This window comes from Syngnathoides biaculeatus, chromosome 14, assembly GCF_019802595.1.
Source record: "Syngnathoides biaculeatus isolate LvHL_M chromosome 14, ASM1980259v1, whole genome shotgun sequence".
Taxonomy (NCBI): Eukaryota; Metazoa; Chordata; class Actinopteri; order Syngnathiformes; family Syngnathidae; genus Syngnathoides; species Syngnathoides biaculeatus.
The window spans coordinates 3,494,804-3,519,030 of NC_084653.1; the positions used below are offsets into that span (position 1 = coordinate 3,494,804).

The following is a 24,227-nucleotide window of genomic DNA, read 5'->3' on the forward strand; positions in this document are numbered from 1 at the left end:
ATAGGCTCCAGCATTTTCCCTTAACAATGGCAGATGGACCATGAAAAGTTGCTTCTTCACTTCCTCACAGTCCTACTTTCCATAATTTTGGGGAAATGAGCATGAAGAAATGGTGCTTGTGTCCATTTAAAATGGAGCCTTTAAAAAAACTTTGTAGCTGTTTATTGCTAATAGTCTAATGCTGCAAATTTCACCTAATTCCAAATTGATGTCAAAACTCTGCCCATTTTATAAAATGGAGTGAAAAAGTATTGTGCCCCTTCTAAAATACCTATATTTTTCCAGTTTCCTCACTTTGTTTGAGATAATCAAACAAATGTAAATAGCGTCTACAAATGGACTTTTATGGGTTTTTCAAGACCAATACTGATTATTTCTATCAAAAAATCTGCATTAATATGCCTCGGTTTTCTTGGAATTCATGGTGTCCGAACACCCGAATCCCATGTTGACCCACTCGAGCGTAGGGTTGACTTATGGACGTACGGGGCGGTACTGAGATGAGCCACCGCTCACTAAAAGTCAAGCAGTCCCAGCACGCCAGTGCGTGTTCATAGTGTGAGCATCTACCTTCGCTCATGCTTCTCAAGATGTTTTTTTTTTATTTTTTCAGTATTGTCTTTGTAAAGGGCCCAAAGAAAGACAGCGGTGCTACCAGCAGCAAAGGAAAAGGAAAGTGGAGCAAATCACAGTGGATCTAATTACGCTAAGTACGGAAATGCAGTGCATGATTGTTATGGCTTTTCCTTCTAAGCATCATATGACTAAGTCAACTATTGCGAGTATTCTAAAGAATAGAAATTTGATAAAAAAGCAGCTAGTACTGCCAAGCAGTGACTAGCATTACAAACCAAAGGCTACAGATAATAGATGAAATGGAGAAGTTATTGGTGAATTGCGCAGTTACATCATGGAGGATTTCTTTGGCATAAAACTTCCTCGTTCCCTCTTTAGCCATCGCACTGCCACCAAAAAGGTAAATCATACGTTTGAGTTGCTTTAAGTTTATATATTTTTTTCTTGTTTAAATGCAGGGTGTACATATTTTTACATAAATAGTAATTAAAATATCAATTTACTTTGCTTATAGGCCCAGACTACCTTAGCTTAACGGGCTAACAATGAGTCGCGTTTGCGATCAAACCGTGCTGTTGAAGAAACATTGAACATGAGTAACTTCATGAATGACCTAAATAACATGTACAACGAGGGACGCGAGGACTTATTTAACAAGTCTTATGTTAGTACCCAAATACAACCCGTATGGGCCGTGTTGAAGCTGTTCGGCCCAACTTAGCCTAGCGCGCTAACAAATTTGACTCATCCCTTACATCCACGTATGCTTTGAATCGTCATATCCATTATATTTTCACACAGGTAGCATGTGATTTGTGTACATTTATGTGCTGACTGTTGGATAGCTTTTATCTAACTTTAACATAGATTAGGTTGAATATAAATTGTGTATTCTCATGTCTTGACTTTGTGTATTTGATTGCTTTTATCTGACTTTAACTTTAACAGAGACTAGGTAGTGTGACAATTGTGTATCTTATGTGCTGACTTTATTTGATTACTTGTTTTGACTATCTGCAGCCCAAAGAGGGGCACAATTCCTGTGCGTCCCGGAGGGCGGTCCCAGGCCCGGACAAATGCAGAGGGTTGCGGCTGGAAGGAATTCTGGCCTAAAACTGTGCCAAACATATATGAGCGTTCATCAAACGACTTCCATAACGGGTATGCCGTGGCCCGGGCTAACTACGCCCGCCTCCTGGCACTGTTAATCTGCAAGGCGTAGATAAAAATTCAGATAATGTAGGTCAAAGACAAAAAAGAGGAGGAAAGAGACTTAGTCGGCAGAAGAAGAGGCATGCAGTCTCTACAATTGTGTGTAGGAACTTTGAATGTTGGGACGATGACAGGAAAAGCTTAGCAGTTAGTTGACATGATGATTAGGCGAAAGGTTGATGTATTGTGCATCCAAGAGAGCAAGTGGAAAGGGAGTAAGGCTAGAATCTTAGGAGCAGGGTTTAAATTATTTTACCATGGAGTAGATGGGAAGAGAAATGGAGTCGGGGTTATTTTAAAGGAAGAGCTGTCTTAGAATTTCTTAGAGGTGAAAAGAGTATCAGATTAAGTGATGTGGCTGAAATTTGAAATTGTGGGTATTGTTTGTAATATGATTAGTGGTTATGCACCACAAGTAGGATGTCACCTTGAGTTGAAAGAGAAATTTTGGAAGGAACTAGACGAAGTAGTCCTGAGCATCCCAGTGAGAGAGAGAGAGAGAGAGAGAGAGTTGTGATTGGTACAGATTTCAATGGACATATTGGTGAAGGAAAAAGGGGCGATGAAGAAGTGATGGGTAAATACAGTATGCAGCAAAGGAACTCTGAGCAGGGTTCCCATGCGGCCCTAAAAGTCCCCAAAAACCCCTAAATTTTCAAAGGTGCATGTAGGGGCTCCTAAAAGTCCTTCAAATCCGCGAAAACTGGTCAAGCCACTAAAAAGGCCTTAAATTAAAAAAAATATCAAAGGGAGGACCTCTACCGCCAAAATTCTCCCTAAAAAATAAATTAATCTTTTATGTAAAAAAAAAAATAGCGATCTGTCTGGCGTCCAAATCAGCCGGAAATTCTCAACGGAAGTCACCGTGTTGACAACTAGTCGCCATCTTGTCGATATTCCATTGTTTGTGTCCGTGAGTAGGCAGTTCACTTCGTCTTCGTTACGACGTAGCGTAGTTCTTTCATCGATCCAACTTATCACGGGGAAGTGCATTTTTCAAGAAGCTTGGGTTGAAAGTAAGGAGTTTGTGAGCTGGGTTCGTCGAGATCCAAAAGATCGGCACATGTTTTACTGCCATCTGTGCAAGCAGTTACCAGCTTGAAAAGATGGGCGTCAAAGCGCTAGAGTCGCACCGGAAAAAGAGGAGAGACACTGATTTGGCGAAGACTCTCTCATCTTCTGTTGGTATGAATCTGTTTCTAAAATATCAAGATAGTGAAGCATCAACTTCAGGCAGTGGTACTCGCAGTGCATGCGCACGAGGGATCGCAAAAAAACGCTTACTTTCATAACCGGTTTTAACCGAACAGTACAAAAAACAAAAAAACGATTAACCGGTTTTAAAAACGGTACCATAGGGGTGTTTACATAATTCACCCGCGGGACCTCGAGTTGGGGTGCGGTGTTCCGCACGGACTGTATCTGTTCTTGCTCTTCCGGAGTGACGAGTTCACAGAGTTCCCCCGTTATGCGAGTAGTGTTTTGATGTCTGCCAATAAAACAAGTTTTGTTCCTGTGTCCGACACTCCGCCTCAGACTCCTCTCCGGCGCTACACCATCAATCGTTAATTTACTCCGTGGTAATGGGGTAGTTTGTATACAATATCGACAAACAAGCTTGTTGAATGTGGCTTTCAACAACGCACTTGTGTAAGTTATGTGTAAGTTTATTTTTTTTTTTTTTGTAAAAATGTTTTAATGTTGACATTCTTCTTTCGGACTTTCAGAAAGGGCATGAAAGTATACAGAGCGTTTCCTCGATGCCATGTTTGAGGTTTCTTTGATTTAACTGAATGTTCTTTTGAGTCCAACTTTACTCTAACAGCGAAACTTGAAAAAAGTGGAAATGATGTTGAAAAAATGTGGAGTACCGGAACCGGAAGAAATGATTGGAAATTTTAACCGATTTCGAAAGTCCGATTACGGTTTCGGTTTTAAAAAAACGAAAACCGGTTATAACCGGTTATTTGCAACCGGTTGCGATCCCTAATGCGCACCAACAGTTGTCCAGCCATCGACTTCAACCAGCCAGAAGTCAGGCTTTATGAACGTAGTTCAATACACGAAGATGGACTCGTTAAAGGCAGAGATCGTGTGGACTTTAAAAGTGATCTGCAACCATTACAGTTACAAATCTTATGAAAATATTTCGAAAGTGTTTGCAGTCATGTTCCCAGAATGTGACATTGCTAAAAACTACCACAGTGGGGAACGGAAGACTTCGTACCTGGCTACATTTGGCATTGCTGCCCACTTTTCATCTCTACTGCCTCAAAGCCAAAAAAGCCAGAATAGAGACTGACATATCTACGCTTATTGAGAAGGCTGACAGGCTGTGTGGGGAGGCAGAAGAAAAGAGGAATCTGAGGTTTATCACCGAGGCCAATGCACTCAGAGGCAGAGCAAAGGACAAGAGAGCCACTTTGGCACCTCTGCACCAACAAATAGAGGGGGCACTGGGTAGGCTCAAGGAGCTAGAGTAGGGGTGCTGAGACAGACATCAGTAGAAGACATTTGTGTATATAGTTGCAATTCTAGTTAGAATCTGTTTTTCTGTAGATTGTTATGTGAATACATTGACAATGGTCATATCAATGAGAACTACCACAAGGGGCGACAGGTGATCACTGTCACAGGTACTGAGGTACTGGAACATTTGATGAACCAAGAACGGCTGATGGCACCATTGGGTGAGTCTTTTTTCCTTACTCTTGATTTCCCACGATGGCCCTAAATTTTTTGTGTCGGCCCTAAATTTTTCCTGTCAGTCCCTAAGAATGCCCCTAAAAAGCCCTTAAATTTTTTTGGTCAGACTGAGTATGAACCCTGTTTGAGGGTCAGTTGGTGGTGGATTTGGCAAAAAGGATGGATTTAGCAGTGGCGAACACTTATTTCCAGAAAGGACAAGAACATAGAGTGACCTACAAGAGCGGCGGTAGGAGCATGCAGGTGGATTGTATTTTGTGCAGATGATATAATCTGAAGGAGGTTACTGATTGTAAGGTAGTGGTGGGGGAGAGTATAGCTCAACAGCATAGGATGGTGGTGTGTAGGATGACTGTGGTACCGGGTAGGAAGATTAAGAAGACAAAGGTAGAGCAGAGAATCAGGTGGTGGAAGTTAAGGAAGGAAGAATGTGTGGCCTTTTGGAAAGAGGTGAGACAGGCCATGGATGGACAGGAAGCGCTCCTGGAAGACTGGAATACTACTTCCAAGGTATTCAGAGAGGCAGGCAGGAGAGTACTTTGCAAATCTTTACAAAGCAGACGGTTTCTGTCTTAATAGACAAGGGGTTAAGTTATTAGCTGCCAACATTTTCTCCTGTGTGTCATTCACTGCCTGGTAAAGAAAATGTTTTCAAAATGCTCGTTTAGCTCTTTTTAATATCAAGTCACTGGGTAACAAATCAATTTTGATCAATGACATCATTACAACCTATGGTCTGGACTTTTTGTTGTTAAATGAAACATGGTTAACAGAAAGTAGCTGTCATACCATTTTAAATGTGGCAACATCAGCAGAATTTAATGATATGAACAAGTGTCAAACAGGGAAAAAAGGTGGTATTACTGTTATTTTAAATCATTATTTCAATGTAAAGAAATTATACTGGGTGATTTTAGCTCTTTTGAATATCTGGGGTTTTTTTTGGCTAAGGATGATCCAAAGGTTATCATTTTAATAGTTTATAGACCTCCAAGATACAATGGAAAATTTATGGAGGATTTTTCAGAACTGCTGGCAGTTATTTGTACTGAGTACAATATTTTGTCATAACAGGGGACTTTAACATCCATGTTGACAATTACATGGAAAAAAATATCCAAACAATTTTCTGCAATGTTAGACACATTTGACCTCTCTCAACATATTAAGAGTCCGACTCTTACTCAAGGTCACATGTTGGGATTCTAGCGATTGACATTAAGTATATGGCTTTTTCTGACCATTTTTGTGTATTTTTTGAATTACAGATTCTTCCAAAAGTTCAGACAACCTCTATCTCTATGAGGAAAATGTACATAAAAGAGTACTTCTACTAAGTTTATGGAGACTGTGGCTGTGCCACAGACTGTGAATGCTGAAACAGTTTATGAACATTTGAACAATTTCACGTCGAAAATCACAAATGCCGTGAATGCTGTCGCTCCTGTTAAGACCATCCTGAGGCGACCAAGAACACCGTGGAGGAGCACAATGATGGTCAAGAGATCTAAATCGGAGTGTAGGAAAGCAGAACGCAACTGGAGAAAAACTAAACTCCAACTTGACCTCTACAGACAGTGTCTTTGTAATTTTAACCAAGAGTTAGTTAGAGCTAAAAAGCAACACTTTTCTGAAATCATCAGTAAGAACCTCAACAATACTCGTGCTCTATTTGTTGTGGTTGACAAGCTTACAACCCCCCCGAATCAGATAGGTCCAGAAGTCGTAACAGCTGACAAATCCAATGAGTTTGCCTGTTATTTTAGTGAAAAAATACAACCCATCAGATCAAATGTCAGCACAAATCAGCAAAAAGATAGAATGATCTCACAAATGAAGCCATGCAGAAAAAACTTTTATCTTGTCAGAATTTGATAGTTAACCAAAAAACTGTAGAGAAAACTGTTCAGCAGTTGAAACCATCAACAAGCTGTCATGACTCAATACCATTTGACTTTTTCAAAACTATTGTGAAGTCAGTGCTACCTGATTTGCAGCAAATAATCAATTTCTCACTTCAGTCTGGAGAGTTTCCCAAAGCTCTCAAAGTACCTGCATCTCAAATCTCTCGTTCATAGGCAAGATTCTTGAGAAAGTTATTTTTAATCAATTCACCAATTTCTTGAATTTAAGTGGACTTTGTGACAAATGTCAATCAGGTTTCCAAACTCATCACAGTACAGAATCTGCTCCTATCAAAGTGCTAAATCATATAAGGTTGAATACTGACTCAGGAAAGGTGTCAATTTTGATCTTGTTGGATCTCAGTGCGGCTTTTGATACGGGAGATTACAATATACTGCTAAACAGGTTAGAAACGTGGGTAGGACTAAATGAAACGGTCCTTTAATTGTTTAGGTCCTACTTGAAAGAAAGGAGCTACTTTTTGACCATAGGAGGTGGTCGGTCTCAGCGAATGGCAATGACCTATGGGGTCCCTCAAGGGTCAGTTATTGGACCTCTCCTGTTCAGGCTGTATATGCTATCCTTGGGTCAAATTCTTCAAAACTTTAATTTTGACTGCCATTGCTATGCAGATGACACACAGTTATATTTAGCAGTGTCTCCAGACGATTACAGTTCAATTGAGGTATTGTGCCACTGTCCAAATCAGATAAATAACTGGATGAGCCATAATTTTCTTCAACTAAATCACAACAAAACTGAGACTATTGTTTTTGGCAATAAAGAAAATAGAATTGCTTTTAGTAAACACCTGGAGACTCTTATCTTTAAAAAACAAAGACCAAGTCCAAAACCTTGGTGCTCTGATTGATTCCGACCTGACTCTCAACAATCATATCAAATCAATCACAAAAACTGCCTTTGACCATTTGAAAAACATATCTAGAGTCAGGTTTTGTATGTGTCAAGTAGACCAGGAAAAGCTCATCCATGCTTTTATCTCAAGTAGACTTGAATACTGTAATGGTTTTCTGACTGTACTCCCCAAAAAGAGTATTAAACAGCTGCAGCTCATTCAGAATGCTGCAGCTCACGTTCTGACCAAGACAAAGTGGCCAGAGCATATCACGCTAATCCTAAAGTCCTTGCACTGGCTCCCAGTCAACTTTAGAATAGATTTTAAAGTTCTGCTGCTGGTCTCGAAATCACGAAATGATTTATCTCCTGAATACATGAAATAGTGATGAAAGTCCTCCAGATTTTCATGGAATTCTGGATTTTCAAATTTTCATGAAAATTTCTCCAGAAAATTGAGGAAAAATTGCCTAAAATTAATCCGGATATTTGTTGACTACATTGAACGAACACGCGTTTGAGTTTGTTGTTTTGCTTTCACGAGGGTAGCCATGTTGAAGCACTAACACTAGTAACAGTAACGCCCCTCCATTTGCATTGTCATGACCTTTCCATATCTTGGAGATTTCAAAATTTCGTCGAGAACAGAAGCCATAAAGAGTGCACGTGTGCACACAAAAGGCATATTAATCATTGAATGTGGAGTATTTGAGTAGCGTTTTGTGTAAACTAATTCATGCGTGATCGGCCAGGTACGGCCCCAGCGCAATGTTCAAAGAGGTAGACAGGCAAGCTGACATTTGTGCAATAGACGCGAGAGTGAGGAACACGTTCAAGTGGTCATGGCTTGAGGATTTTTTTGTCCGACTATCTTCGAAAGGTTGACAAATCTGGTAAGTCAGTTAAAAACACACACACACACACACATATATATATATTAAAGGGAACTCATTATACTATTAGTATTACTAGATCTGTAGCTAAGATAGTGAGCATTCTGGTCGAGTGTATCAGTACAATGCGACATAAGTTTGAGACTGATGTAGAAATTCTAGGATATATTTTCGTCGATATTCTATATCTATAATATGTATAATGTGTATGTATATATAATAAAATGGACAATTTTAGATGTCTTTTTGCTGAATAGTCCACTTAATTCATTTGTCGTGAGATAAGATGGCATATTTTAATGACAAATGTGATTTTGTGCTATCCAGTGATAGGGGGATGGGGGGCAAAAAAATCTGGGCTTGGTCTTTGGGGAACTTCTGTCCAATTTTTTTGGGGGTCAGGGCTTTCAATTTTTGTCAGAATTTTGTTCACAGATATCGCCAGAATGCACCACAGCCATCATTTTTTTTCCAAAATTCACACCTTCAAAAGAGGGAGAAAAAGATCTCTACAGGTTGGCCAGACAGAGGAATGGAGATGGGAAGGATGTACAGCAAGTAAAGGTTATTAAGGATAGCGATGGAAGTATGTTGACTGGTGCCAGTAGTGTGCTAAGTAGATGGAGAGAGTACTTTGAGAAGTTAATGAATGAAGAAAATGGGAGAGAAGGGAGACTCGAAGAGGAAAGCGTGAATGACCAGGAAGTGGCAATGATTAGTAAGGAGTAAGTTAGAAAGGCACTGAACAGAATGAAAAATGGAAAGACAGGTGGTCCTGATGACATACCAGTGGAGGTATGGAAGCAATTTGGAGAGGTGGCTGTGGAGTAGTCATGGATAGGCTGACGGATTAGGTTAGATTGGAATCCCCTTGGACTATGATGTTCGCAGATGATATTGTGATCTGCAGTGAAAGCAGGGAGAAGGCAGAGGAACAATGGAAAGGAGAGGAATGAAGATTAGCCGAAGTAAAACAGAATGTGTATGAATGTGAGGCGTGGAGGACGAGGAGTGCAGCTTCAGGGAGAAGACAGTGAGGGTGGATGACTTCAAATACTTGGGGTCAACAATAGAGAGCAATGGAGAATGTGGTAAAGAAGTGAAGAAATGGGTCCAAGCGGGGTGGAACAGTTGGCGGAAGGTGTCTGGTGTTCTATGCGACAGAAGAGTCTCCGCTAGAATGAAGGGCAAAGTTTATGAAACAGTGGTGAGACCGGCCATGATGTACGGATTAGAGACTGTGGCACTGAAGAAACAACTTGAAGCAGAACTGGAGGTAGCAGAAATGAAGATGCTAAGGTTCTCGCTTGGAATGAACGGTTTGGATAGGATTAGAAATTAGCTAATTTGAGGAACAGCCGAAGTTGGATGTTTTTGAGACAAGGTTAGACAGAGCAGACTTCGATGATTTGGACATGTTTAGAGGTGAGAGAGTGAGTATATTGGTAGAAGGGTGCTGAGGATGGAGCTGCCAGCAACAAGAGCGAGAGGAAGACCAAAGAAAAGGTTGATGGATGTTGTGAGGGAGGACATAAGGACCATGGGTGTTAGAGAAGATGATGCACAAGATAGGGTTAGATGGAAAAAGATGACACGCTGTAGCGACCCCTAACGGGACAAGCCGAAAGCAGAAGAAGAAGAAAATAGCAATTTACTACTTGGAGTTTGGGAACGGATTGAACTCATTTACATTATTTCCTATGGAAAGACATGTTTCAGAAGTTGAACAACTCTGACATTGAACACTTCACAAGAACAAAATATGTTCCACAATATTTCAGGCTGATTACTGATATTTACAGCCGATTTTCATTTGCAGTAAAAGTGGGGGGAAAATGGCATAAAAGTTTTCATAATACAAACCACTTTGCTTGAATCCCTCAATCATCCATCTGACCATTTTTTGAGCCACATATCCTCACAAGAGACCTTTCTTCGGGCAGGAGGCAGCGTACACCCCGAACAGGTTACCAGCCAATCAATGGGCACACAGAAACAAACCATTCACACTTAAAGTCACACCTAAGGGCAATTTAGAATCTCCAATTAATGCATGTTTTTGGAATGTCGGATGAAACTGGAGTACCAGAGAAAACTCACGCTGACACGGGCAGAACATGCAAACTCCACAAGGCCGGGCCGGGATTTGAACCCCAGGGAGCGAGACGCTTCACCATCATCCACCATTCCACCTGCCTTAAGCATGCTTATTAAAAAAATATATAAATAAATAAAATTACAAATATCTTATTCTTGCTCCCATGCTAACTTCATAATTGCATGTTTTGAACACAGCCTTCCATGGTGTTGTTCACTGATTGAAATCCTGCCAGACTGTGCTTTTCGACTTTGGGGAGACTTAAATGTGGGCCACATGCTGACGATCAACTCACCATGCTGAATTTATTACAGCATTTCGTAGCCTAAATTATATTTTAACTTGTTATTTTGCCATACAATAGCAGATTTATATTTTACCATGCAATAGCAGAGACTCTGTCACTTAAAACTATTCTGCTATTGATTAATTTGAGAACAGCTCCATCAAAAGCAAAATAGTTGAATCAGAATCATCTTTATTTTGCCAAGGACAGTGGTACCTCTATTCATGAACGTCTCTAGTAATGAAAAATTCAGGTTACGAAATGCCTCCTCGGAAAAACTTTTCTAGTTATGAAGGAAAATTCAGGATAGAGAAGGGAAAAAATTGGCGCTGGACTCGCAAATTTCACTGCACATAAATAATAATATAATAATAATCCTGTATCTGGTATTTTAAGATGCAATTGAGCTGCTTTCGCTGTAGCATCATCCGGGCATCCCATTGGCAAGCGGGGGTGTCAATCTTTATGACCCTTGATACACATCCTGTATCTTGGTTTGTGTAGGGCGATAGAGCTACTCTCCCATTGGCCATCAACGAGCATCTTCTTGGAATCCCATTGGCTAGGAGGGATGTCAATCTTTACCTCTGATGCACTTCCTGTATCTTGGTTTGTGTGGAACAATAGAGCTGCTCTTCCATTCGCCATCGCCGTAGCATCTTCCTAGCATCCCATTGGCTACGAGGGAAATCAGTCTTTACTGATGATGCTTTTCCCTTGGACACTAGACTGTCAATGATTCATGCTATTACTGTCACAAGCTGTCACTCATAGAAAAGGACAACATTTTAGTGAATTTTTCTTTTGTGTTTTCTGCAAGTTTAATCATCATTCTTAACCACAGGCCTCAAGAAACCTAAAATAATTAAGTTGTGAGCATTCGTACGTACATTTTCTCTCTGCTGACAAACGTTTGCCTACTCCTTTGTCCTCCATGATTCATTTTGCTTGTGACTCACACCTCTCTTTACATCGTCGTCCAAAGCCATTGGTAAATGAATTTAACGTTTATTATTATTTACATTATGTACTTTGAATGCTTATTTTTGGCCGGGGTTGGGGGTTTGGAACGGATTAGGCTATTTTCATGTAAAATATGCTTCTACTTACGACAAATTCACATTATGAAAAGACTTCTAGAATGGATTAATTTTCCTAGAAGAGGGACCACTGTATGTCAAAAACATACAATGAATTCATCCCCGGTAATTAAAACAGTTATAGTACGACATGAAGCAGGATGCTACTTTACACCGTTCCACAGATCAGTATATGATCTTCATGAAAACTTAAGAAAGCTGGTCTGCACTGACTTTTTTTCATCTTTTGAGGGGGGCCTCTTTGCCTGTCAGGTCAAAAAGAATGGACGATTTGTATCCCATGCCTGGCAGAGGTTTTATTGTCTCACATAGGAGTTTCGAGGCTTCATCTGTGATTAAAAAAAATACATATTTATTTTTATTGAGAATTAATTAAAACAATTTACATAATCAGAGATTATTTGTCGTAACAAGTGAGTCCCAGAGGTGTGTGCCTGCGGACACATGCAAGTGAATTGACGGCGTTTTTCTTGCAGCAAGAATGACACTAACATCCCGCGTTTTCTGTGCCTGCCCCATGAATTCTGAGGAGCCTAGCCAATCAATCAAGGGTGAGATCGGCCCAGGGGCCCACCCGTGAGCCACCAAGTGGATAGGATGCATCTCACACCGAGCCACCCAAGGCTTTTTGCCAGTATCCCTGAGGTGCCCCCGCCAATTGGTCATCCGTTGAGGGCCACAGTACACACACCCACCCCCAGGAGAGCCACACGCCCTGCCGACTCGTAGCGCCCAAAGTCCACCCAGTCCCCGCCCAGCCTGAGGATGGGAGAACACTCCGCACTTGTTGAAAACGGGGGTGAATAGGGGCGCACAACAAAAAAAAAAAAACGATAAAGGGGAACCCAGGGAGCACCCGCAGGCGATGAGAGGGGAGCCCCCATGCCATGCTGTCATCCAGACCAAGGGGGCCCAGCCCCAGGAGCACTGCCATCTCACTCTGTGAAGACCCATCTTTCCCCGTTACCATGACTCCTAGACCCTTGACAGCCAGTCATTGGCCCTTACCCCAGATCAGTGACACCCGCTCACCCCGAGTGATGTGGTGCATTTAAAAATCTTGTTTGGGGGGGGCACCACGCTCTACTGCGCCACAGCGTGTCATCTTTTTTCCATTTAAGCCTATCTCGTGCATCCTCCTCTCTAACGCCCACCGTCCTCATGTCCTCCCTCACAACATCCATCAACCTTCTCTTTGGTCTTCCTCTCGCTCGTTTCCTTAGCAGCTCCATCCTCAGCACCCTTCTACAAATCTACTCACTCTCTCGCCTCTGAACATGTCCAAACCATCAAAGTCTGCTCTCTCAAACCTTGTCTCCAAAACATCCAACTTTGGCATTGTATGTAATGCATTTAAAATCCGGGAGGGGAGGGGGGGCGGGGTGCACAGACCAGAAAACAACATGGACATGCTAAATTCTAGTCTGACACAAACACTGTATCCCCAACCCAACTCCAATCCCCCAGGAATCTTATATGTATATGTGCCCAATAGTGATTAGTGAGAAAAATATGTACAATAAATGTGTGTGTGTGTGTGTGTGTGTGTGTGTGTGTGTGTGTGTGTGTGGTGTGTGTGTGTTTGTTTTGTAGGAGAGTTATTAAAAGCCAAATCAGGCTGGACAGCCAGCGGCAAGGAGGGCTGCCTCACCCACCAAACCGGGCAGCGACGGGGGGGGGGGGGGAACACAGCAGGCCCCACAACCCAAGGGGGGCCCACTGCACAACCAGAGTGGAGGACTCTGCCCCAGGACCCACGGAATATGGGGCAATCCTGTCACAAAGTCAAGTGAACTGGGACCATCCCCGTCGAGGGACGGACAGAGGTCGAAACTCCCTGGCCTCCTTTTTGATAATTTTTTTTGATAATTGGCCACCAAAAGCGTTCCCTGAGTGGCAAACTGTTCGATTGGTATGGGCCCATTCGACTACCCTACCCCTCACCAGGGGGATGGCATACAGCCTGTCATCTGGACACCCTTCGGGGCTACGAGAAACCTTCAGTCTCCAATCTCAATATTAAGACAAAACATGCTTGGGGCAGGTTAGAGGCGGGGTCGGATTCCGTTTTTTTCCCGATCATGAATCCTTGACAGTGCATCGGGTTTTCTGTTCTTGATACCTGGCAGATAGGAAATCACAAAGCTGAACCAAGTAAAGAAGAGTGACCATCTGGCTTGTCTGCCTTTTAGGCTTTTTGCTGACTTAAGTTCTTATGGTCAGTTAACACCAGAAACGGAACCTGAGCTCCGTCTAGCCAGTGTCTCCACTTAGATGTGTGAATGTGGCTCTTACTGCTGAAAGTTCATGGTCCCCAATGTTGTAATTTCATTCCGCTGAGGTCAGTTTTTTGGACAAATATGCGCAGGGGTGCAATCTTCCGTCCATGGGATTCCTCTGCGAGAGGACTGCCCTTATCCCCGAATTTGACTCATCTACCTCTATGACTAACTACCAATCAGGAGCCAGCAAGGCAAGATTTGGAGCACAGGTAAAGCTAGCCTTGATTTTCCAGAAGGCCGCCTGAAACGCTGGGTTCCAATTAAAGGAACTGTGTGGTCCAATTAAAGGAACTGTGTGGTGAGGTTAGTTTATGTAATGGGGCTGCGACTGCATTAAAGTTCCGGATGAATTTTTGGTAGAAGTTGGCAAACCCTATGAACCTCTGCACTTCCTTGCGAGTTGTGGGAGTAGGCCAATGTAGAAGGACCTTGAACTTGCTGGGATCCATATAGATCTCACCTTCTGCCAAGACAAAACCCAGAAATGATACAGATACCAGATACAGACAAGTGGAACTCACACTTTTCCACTTTGTTGACGTATAAGTCGTGCAGCAGCAACCACTGCAGTACCCCTCCAACGTCCCCGACGTGTTTTTTTTTTTTTTTTGTCTGGGGAGAAAATCTGAATATTATTTAGGTACACAACGACACTTTTGTTGAGCATATCGCGTAAAACATCTTTAGCAAATCTCTTAAACACTGCAAGGGCATACGTGAGTCCAAAAGGCATTACTAAATATTCATAATGCCCAGTTGATGTGTTGAATACCATTTTCCACCAGTCCCCCTCTCGTATCCTAACAAGGTGGTATGCATTCCTCGAGTCTAGCTTGAAACAAACCTTGCCCCCCTTCAGGAGCTCAAAGGGTGTCGCATTGAGGGGGAGAGAGTACCTGTTTTTTATCATGATACTGTTCAGTCCTTGACAGACTATACAGGGCCGCTAGGTCTTGTCCTTCTTTTGCACAAACAAGAAACCCACTCCTGCCGGTGACGACGAATGTACGAATAAGTCCGGCAACCAGCAACTCCTCCACGTAGTCTTTCATGTTTGATGATCAGGTCCAGACCATCTGAAAGAGAAGAAGTCTCCCACAAGGGGGTGAGGAACCAGGCAGTAAGTGAATTGCGAAGTCTTATGGTCTGTGTTGTGGAATCTATTTGGCCTTGTACTTAGAGGATACATCCTTCATGACATGGTAACACGAGGGCACTAAAGACAAGTCTGGATCGTCAAGCAAGGTCTGAAAGTTTTCCATAGCGGCATCTTCCCGCACCTTACTCTGGAGGAGAAGCACGTTAGACCAGATTTGTCCAGTCGACTGGTCAATATGGGGGTTTGCAGTCTCAGCCATGGACCCCTTCTTTCCCAAGATTACGTTATGGTTCTTTGCGTTAAAGACATGAAAACGAATGTGCTTCAAGTGTGAGTCTGGGAACGTCAACGTGAGAGTCTGATTACGGGGGGTTATTTTGCCAAGAAAACGGCCATCAGGTGCCTACGCTTTGCAGGGGTGCTCTACTTCAAAAGTCCTCAGACCCATACTCCTAACGAGGAGTGCGTTTAAATGATTGGCATCCAAACCTAAATCAATGAAAGTTGTCACCTACAGTGGCTGCCCTCCTGGACATAGGACAAACAGAGGCGGCACCGTGGCAGGACTGTCTTGAATTACTACTCACTGAAGTCGGGGTTCGGAGTGCGGTACCGGGATGTTTGACCTGGCAGCGGGCCATGGTGTTCCCCAACTGCCCACAGTAGATGCCAAGCCCCTCTCTTTGCCAGCGTAGACTTTCCTTGGGAGACAGACGAAAGCGGCCCAGTCCAGCTGCATGACAGCTCACTGAGGAGCGTCAGTGTCTATGGTGCGTGACAGCGTATTCGTCTGCCGTGCATTGTCCTACTCACTATCAATGAGCCTTTTGTCGATTTTAAGAGCAAGAGAAATGAGGGAGAGATGCAACATGTGTCTCACAAGTTAATCTTTTGATTCTTGTGAAACTGAGGCCTTGCACAATCTTCCATGAGGTGGCTTTTCCCCAGGTTTCATCCAATTCTGAATCTTATCACTTCACAGGGATTCCAAATCAGGGGGTTTAGTTCAGTCCTCATGTAACTGTGATTCAAATGTTCTTTTTTTTGCGCTTGTTTGGCATTCTAAAGACATTTAAACTTGTTACATCACAAATTCCATTCAAGACTACAGCTATTCTTTTGGCCACCTTGATGAGGTCACATCATATTCATGTTTTTTTTTTTTTGATTTAGGCATTGTCTCAATCAGCCCTGCAGCATTTCAAGTGACATTGATGAATCTGATTGAACTGCAAAACATCTCAGATGTAGTGGCCTGGTCATGGCCATGTCATGTCACAAAAGCTTTCACAAAGAAAATGACATTTCATGAGGTTGCCACCGCTGTAAATAAAAAGATTACAATGATTTGCAAATCTTCTCCAACATATATTCAATTCGGTCATTCCTTGTTTGAAAAGCATGGGAAAAATCAGAAGAAATTGGCCAGGAAATCAGAGAAAGAATAATCAAGCTCCACGTTTTGCTCATCCTTGGGTGCAATTTTGAGACGCTTGAAGGTTCCCTTTCCATCTGTTCTAACAGTTATACACAACTATAAACATTATGGAATATCCAGCTATCACATCGCTCAGCAAGGGACGGGCTCTGTGTCCCAGAGATGACCATGTTTTGGTCCAAAATGTACAAATCAACCCCAGAACAAAAGTTGTGAAGATGCTGTTTGAAGCCGGTTAGAAAGTGTCATTATCCAAAGTGGAACAAGTCCTGAACCGGCTTGGGGTAAAAGCCCACTAGCCAAGATTTAACCCATTACTCCCAAAGAAAAAAACGGGTTACATTTTGCAAAAAGAGGCGTATGCAAACAAGTCAACTGACTAACATGACTCAGTTACACCAGTTCTTTCAGGAGGAATGGGCCAGGATTCCTGCAGAGTATAGTCAGAAGGTGGAAGGTTAACCAAAACGTTTCACCCAAGTCACGCAATTCAAAGGAAAGGCTGCTCAATAATCAGGAAATGTATGTAAACGTTTGACCCCTCTCATTCTCTCATTATTGTGGCATTTAACAAAAAAATTTGATTATCCTGACTGACCTGAAACAAGAGAGGTTTCGTCTGATTTGACTTCAGTCAGGGCAGGACGGTAGTTCAGCTGGAAAACGTTGGCCTCACAGTTCTGGGTTCGATCTGTGTGGAGTTTGCATGTTCACCCTGTGCCTACATGAATTCCCTCCGGGCACTCCGGTTTCCTCCCATATCCCAAAAACATGCAACATTAATTGGACACTCTAAATTGCCCCGAGGTGTGATTGTGAGTGTGGCTGTTTGTCTCGATGTACCGTGCAATTGGCTAGTAACCAGTTGTCCGTGTACCCTGCCTCCTGCCCGTTGACAGCTGGGGTAGGGTCCAGGACTCCAATGACCCTCGTGAGGATACGCGGCTAAGAAAATGGATGGATGGACTTCAGTCAGACATTAAGACAAAAACCATTTTTTTTGCAATGTATATTAACTTCTGGCTCCAACTATTTTTTTCCTCATCCAAAGTCAGAAAAAATAGGCGCCAGTACACCCTTGATCAGAGTTTAAAAAAAAAAAATTGAAATGGATGGATGTTTCATCCATGAAAGATAAAGAATTTCAAAGTGGCCATACATCTTTTGATTTTTTTTTTTCTGCATGTGGCTCGCAGCGGAAGAAGTTTAGGCACATATGCTGTGCAATATTCCAATATAATGTCAAAGAGGAATGCTTAACTTGTCGGAGGTTTTATGATTGAATTTAAAAAGTAATTGATTTTCAGCTAACATTTAGCTGCAGTGCATAGGCTGACAGACGAGGTTAGACTGGATTCCCCTTGGACCATGATGTTGGCAGATGATAGTGATCTGCAATGAAAGCAGGGAACAGGCGGAGGAACAGTTAGAAAGATGGAGGTACGCACTGGAAACGAGATGGATGAAGATTAGCCGTAGTAAAATGACTAAATAAGATGACTCGCTGTGGCGACCCCTAACAGAACAAGCCGAAAGAAAAAAGTATTTTAGAACAAATACGACGATGGCCGAAAACACAAGGACAACTGGCCTGATTTAGTCCAGATTCTGCCCCTTTCCGACATCTCACATCAAACGCTGGACAAATGTAAATCTTAAATAAGATTAGGTTTGATAAGATTATCCTAAAATCGTCCTTGGGTCTGAGTGTCAAGAGTGGATTTGTCACAATTTTAGGGAGCAAAATGGGTCTTAAATAATGACTTAAAGAATAACTTTTCACGTGTGAGGAATGCCGACTTCTTCGGAGTCATGATGCCGAAAATGGCGACATGGAACAGAATGCAGCCAATAAAGAAACACCCAAGACTAAAGAATATGGAATCGTCTATAAGTGAAGACAAAAACATCTTCCCTCATGTTGTGTTACCCAGACAGCAAAAAGTATTCGTTGTTTGAGAATATCCACCATTTTACAGCCTCTGAGCTCCGGCAACTTTTGGGAACACTCGGGTAACATTGGTGCATATGCAGAAGTGTTTCGTCTTCCATTGTGAGAGAGCATGTATGATCACACAAGACCTTGAGATAGGCAGCACAATAGAATCTTTGTGTGGCCAGCTGTGTTGAGATTCTCGGAATAAACCACACACGAAAAACGAAACTGATTTTTTTGTTTGTGTGTTTGTGTTTAATTGTGATCTGTAAAAAATTTTTTTTCAAAGTGTTTACAAAGTGGACAAATATGTGTGTGTACCAGGCCTCCTGCTACCCAATGATAATTCAGGTGCCTGTGCAGTTACAAATCGTTTAATGACAGCCAAGGTTTGACCATGCAACAATTTGTTATTTTCCCATTTCCCCTTTTCAAATGTATTAATCATTTTTGAACATGTTCGTATTTGTAAAACATCAGCTATAAGGTGTTTGAAAATCATATAAAGCTGGCTCATAGGTCAAATGTTAAAAATATGTTTAAATGAGACATTGTAGAATAAGACCTGTTGAAAACCTGAGCATGATGATGGTTAAAATTCACCTTCATGATGTTTTCATCCACTTTTCACCTTCAGATGTTCAAGTTAAAGGCTTTACAGCTTGCAGAGAAGCTCCTCCCTGCCTTCAATACCCCAACAGGGATCCCATGGGCCATGGTCAATCTGAAGAGGTGAGTGATATCTTATTTGTGTCACTTACAATCCCTCCACGACACAGAATGCCACTTGATTCGGCAGGTGAAGTCAACGTGTTAAGAGTGTCGACATTTCCTCCCACAGTGGTGTTGGTCGTAATTGGGGTTGGGCATCAGCTGGCAGCAGCATCCTAGCAGAATTCGGAACGCTGCACATGGAATTTGTTCACCTCACATACCTGACAGGAAACCCGGTTTACTACCAAAAGGTAACGCTTAGATTTGCATAACTCTATTACTACAACATGTCTGCAGCGAAAATTAATACCAACCAAGTGCACTGAGTGGACCTCTGTTGAATGCATCAGAAGTTGGAAAATAAAACTTTGATTTTAATCCATATTTAATGTCAGATGAGACAGTGCCCCTTGTGAAAGTTCGACCACCATAAGATTTTGTTTGCGTTCCAAAGTTGATAGGATCAATGAATGGTGTGTCCCACACGTCGGCCTCCAAATTGTCAGACTCGCGTCATTGCCGTCCGAATATTCAACATTATTAACAGCCACAGGTTCAAATTTGGATGAACGTTTTCCTCCGTCGTCCCGATCAACCAATACTGCTATTTCTTCATCAGATGAGGATCTTCTTCTTTTCCTTTCGGCTTGTCCCGTTAGGGGTCGCCACAGCGTGTCATCTTTTGCCATCTTAGCCTATCTCCTGCATCTTCCTCTCTAAACCCCAACTGCCCTCATGTCTTCCCTCACCACATCCATAAACCTTCTCTTTGGTCTTCCTCTCGCTCTTTTGCCTGGGAGCTCCATCCTCAGCATCCTTCTACCAATATACTCACTCTCTCGCCTCTGAACATGTCCAAACCATCGAAGTCTGCTCTCTCGAATCTTGTCTCCAAAACATCCAGCTTTGGCTGTCCCTCGAATGAGCTCATTTCTAATCCTATCCAACTTGGTCACTCCGAGCGAAAACCTCAACATCTTCATTTCTGCCACCTCCAGTTCAGCTTCCTGTTGTTTCTTCAGTGCCACCGTCTCTAATCCGTACATCATGGCCGGCCTCACCACTGTTTTGTAAACTTTGCCCTTCATCCTAGCAGACACTCTTCTGTCACATAACACACCAGACACCTTTCGCCAGCTGTTCCAACCTGCTTGGACCCGTTTCTTCACTTCCTGACCACACTCTCCATTGCTCTGTATTGTTGACCCCAAGTATTTGAAGTCGTCCACCCTCGCTATCTCTTCTCCCTGTAGCCTCACTCTTCCCCCTCTACTTTTCTCATTCACGCACATATATTCTGTTTTACTTCGGCTAATCTTCATTCCTCTACTTTCCAGTGCATGTCTCCATCTTTCCAATTGTTCCTCTGCATGCTCCCTGCTTTCACTGCATATGACAATATCATCTGCGAACATCATGGTCCAAGGGGATTCCAGTCTAACCTCATCTGTCAGCCTATCCATTACCACTGCAAACAGGAAGGGGCTCAGAGCTGATCCCTGATGCAGTCCCACCTCCACCTTAAATTCCTCTGTCACACCTAAGGCACACCTCACCATTGTTCTGCTGCCATCATACATGTCCTGTACTATTTTAACATACTTCTCTGCCACACCAGACTTACGCATGCAGTACCACAGTTCCTCTCTTGGTACTCTGTCATAGGCTTTCTCTAGATCCACAAAGACACAATGTAGCTCCTTCTGACCTTCTCTGTACTTTTCCACGAGCATCCTCAAGGCAAATAATGCATCTGTGGTACTCTTTCTAGGCATGAAACCATACTGTTGCTCGCAGATACTTACTTCTGTCCTGAGTCTAGCCTCCACTACTCTTTCCCATAACTTCATTGTGTGGCTCATCAACTTTATTCCTCTATAGTTCCCACAGCTCTGAACATCCCCTTTGTTCTTAAAAATGGGAACTAGAACACTTTTCCTCCATTCTTCAGGCATCTTTTCGCCCGCTAGTATTCTGTTGAATAAGTTGGTCAAAAACTCCACAGCCATCTCTCCAAATTGCTTCCATACCTCTACCGGTATGTCATCAGGACCAACTGCCTTCCCATTTTTCATCCTTTGTAATCCTTTCTGACTTCCCCCTTAGTAATCATTTCCACTTCCTGGTCCTTCACTCTTGCCTCTTCAACTCTTCCTTCTCTCTCATTTTCTTCATTCATCAACTTCTCAAAGTATTCTTTCCATCTATTTAGCACACTATCGGCACCAGTCAACACATTTCCATCGCTATCCTTAATCACCCTAACCTTCTGCACATCCTTCCCATCTCTATCCCTCTGTCTGGCCAACCTGTAGAGATCCTTTTCTCCTTCTTTCGTGTCCAACCTGGTGTACATGTCTTCATATGCCTCTTGTTTAGCCTTTGCCACCTCTACCTTTGCCCTACGTCGCATCTCGATGTACTCCTTTCGCCTCTCCTCAGTCCTCTCAGTATCCCACTTCTTCTTCGCTAATCTCTTTCCTTGTATGACTCCCTGTATTATGGGGTTCCACCACCAAGTCTCCTTCTCCCCTTTCCTACCAGATGACACACCAAGTACTCTCCTGCCTGTCTCTCTGATCACCTTGGCTGTCGTCGTCCAGTCTTCCGGGAGCTTCGGTTGTCCATCGAGAGCCTGTCTCACCTCTTTCCGGAAGGCCGCACAACACATTCCCTTTCTCAGCTTCCACCACCTGGTTCTCTGCTCTACCTTGGTCTTCTTAATCTTCCTACCCACCACCAGAATCATCCTACATACTACCATCCTATGCTGTCGAGCTACACTCTCCCCTACCACTACTTTACAGTCAGTAACCTCCTTCAGATTACATCGTTTGCACAAAATATAATCTACCTGCGTGGTTCTACCTCCGCTCTTGTAGGTCACTATATGTTCCTCCCTCTTCTGGAAATAAGTGTTCACTACAGCCATCTCCATCCTTTTTGCAAAGTCCACCACCATCTGCCCTTCAAAGTTCCTTTCCTGGATGCCGTACTTACCCATCACTTCTTCATCGCCCCTGTTTCCTTTACCAATATGTCCATTACAATCTGCACCAATCACAACTCTCTCGCTGTCTGGGATGCTCAGAACTACTTCATCTAGTTCCTTCCAGAATTTCTCTTTCAACTCTAGGTCACATCCTACCTGTGGTGCATAGCCGCTAACCACATTATACATAACACCCTCAATTTCAAATTTTAGTCTCATCACTCGATCTGATACTCTTTTCACCTCCAAGACATTCTTAGCCAGCTCTTCCTTTAAAATAACCCCTACTCCATTTCTCTTCCCATCTACTCCGTGGTAGAATAATTTAAACCCTGCTCCCAAACTTCTAGCCTTACTACCTTTCCACCTGCTCTCTTGGATGCACAGAATATCAACCTTTCTCCTAATCATCTTGTCAACCAACTCCTGAGCTTTTCCTGTCATAGTCCCAACATTCAAAGTCCCTACACTCAGTTGTAGGCTCTGTGCATTCCTCTTTTTCTTCTGACGCTGGATCCGGTTTCCTCCTCTTCTTTGTCTTCGACCCACAGTAGCTGAATTTCCACCGACGCCCTGCAGGTTAGCAGTGCCGGGGGCGGGCGTTGTTAACCCGGGCCACGACCGATCCGGTATGGGATTCTTTAGATGAACGCTCATATTTGTTTGGCACAGTTTTTACGCCGGATGCCCTTCCTGACGCAACCCTCTGCATTTATCCGGGCTTGGGACCGGCCTACAGATTGCACTGGTTTGTGCCCCCATAGGGCTGCATTCTTCATCAGATGAGGATAAATCATAGAAATCCACACTGGCCATAATTGTTTCCCAACATAAGTGAGCCTTTGTTGCCGCATGTAATACGTCACATACGTGCACATAGGTCATGTGACTCGCCAAAATGGCGGCGCCCGTGAAAATTCGGAATTGCCGATAAAAATCTTCTCAAGACACCATTAAATGGGAGGATTAATCAACCTCACATTTTCAAGATACAGTACATATGACATGACCTATTTGATACATTGTTAATCCAAACCACCGGAATTCCCCTTTAATGCAGACTGTTTTATTGTTTTTACCTTTCACTGGTGTCAACCTGTCAGTAAATTAAGATTTTCATTGTATTGGGTGGTTCATCGCCAATTCTTTTCTTTTGGCTTGTCCCATGAGGGGTCGCCACAGTGTGTCATCTTTTGTCCATTTAAGCCTATTTCGTGCATCCTCCTCTCTAATGCCCACTGTCCTCATGTCCTCCCTCACAACATCCATCAACCTTTTCTTTGGTCTTCCTCTCGCTCTTTTGCCTGGCAGTTCCATCCTCAGCACCCTTCTACCAACATACTCACTCTCGCCTCTGAACATGTCCAAACCATCGAAGTCTGCTCTCTCTCACCTTGTCTCCAAAGCATCCAACTTTGGCTATCCCTCTAATGAGCTCATTTCTAATCCTATCCAACCTTTTCAGACCAAGCGAGAAACACAACATCTTCCTTTCTGCTACCTCAAGTTCTGCTTCCTGTCGTTTCTTCAGGGCCACCCTCTCGAATCCGTACATCATGTCCAGCCTCACCGCTGTTTTATAAACTTTGCCCTTCATCCTGGCGGAGACTCTTCTGTCGCATAGAACACCAGACACCTTCCGCCAACTGTTCCACCCTACTTGGATCCGTTTCTTCACTTCCTTATTGCATTCTCCAGTGCTCTGTATTGTTGACCCCAAGTGTTTGAAGTCGTCCAACTTCGCTATCTCTTCTCCCTGAAGCTTCCCTCTTCCTCCTCCACCCTTCACGCACATATATTCTGTTTTACTATGGCTAATCTTCATTCCTCTCCTTTCCAGTGCGTATCTCCATTTTTCTAACTGTTCCTCCGCCTGTTCCCTGCTTTCACAATTGGTAAACTGTACATAAAGGCAAATTGATATTGATATATTTTCTTTTCTATTTAGGTTATTCAGGGGAAAATTGTTTATGAAATCCATACTAATTATGAGAAGTGTAATTTTGTACATTTTCAGTGAGTTGATGTATGAAGTCAGTTAAATGAGGGATTATCTGTCTTTTTCTTGCCATTCATGTTTGAAAATTAAATTAAAAATGTGCATTTTTAAGACAGTTTTGTTGCAAACAATCCAT

The 24,227-nt window shown here is 42.8% G+C and overlaps 1 protein-coding gene across 4 annotated transcripts in view; it reads left to right on the plus strand.

The window, feature by feature from the left end:
* man1a2 (mannosidase, alpha, class 1A, member 2) overlaps nt 1–24,227 on the plus strand; it is a 153,679-nt gene that overhangs the window by 88,214 nt on the left and 41,238 nt on the right. For all 4 annotated transcript variants that reach the window (XM_061842304.1, XM_061842307.1, XM_061842308.1 and 1 more), the window contains 2 exons: nt 19,024–19,118; nt 19,228–19,351. In XM_061842304.1, coding sequence (XP_061698288.1) covers nt 19,024–19,118; nt 19,228–19,351 — 219 coding nt within the window. The remainder of the gene's footprint in view (nt 1–19,023; nt 19,119–19,227; nt 19,352–24,227) is intronic.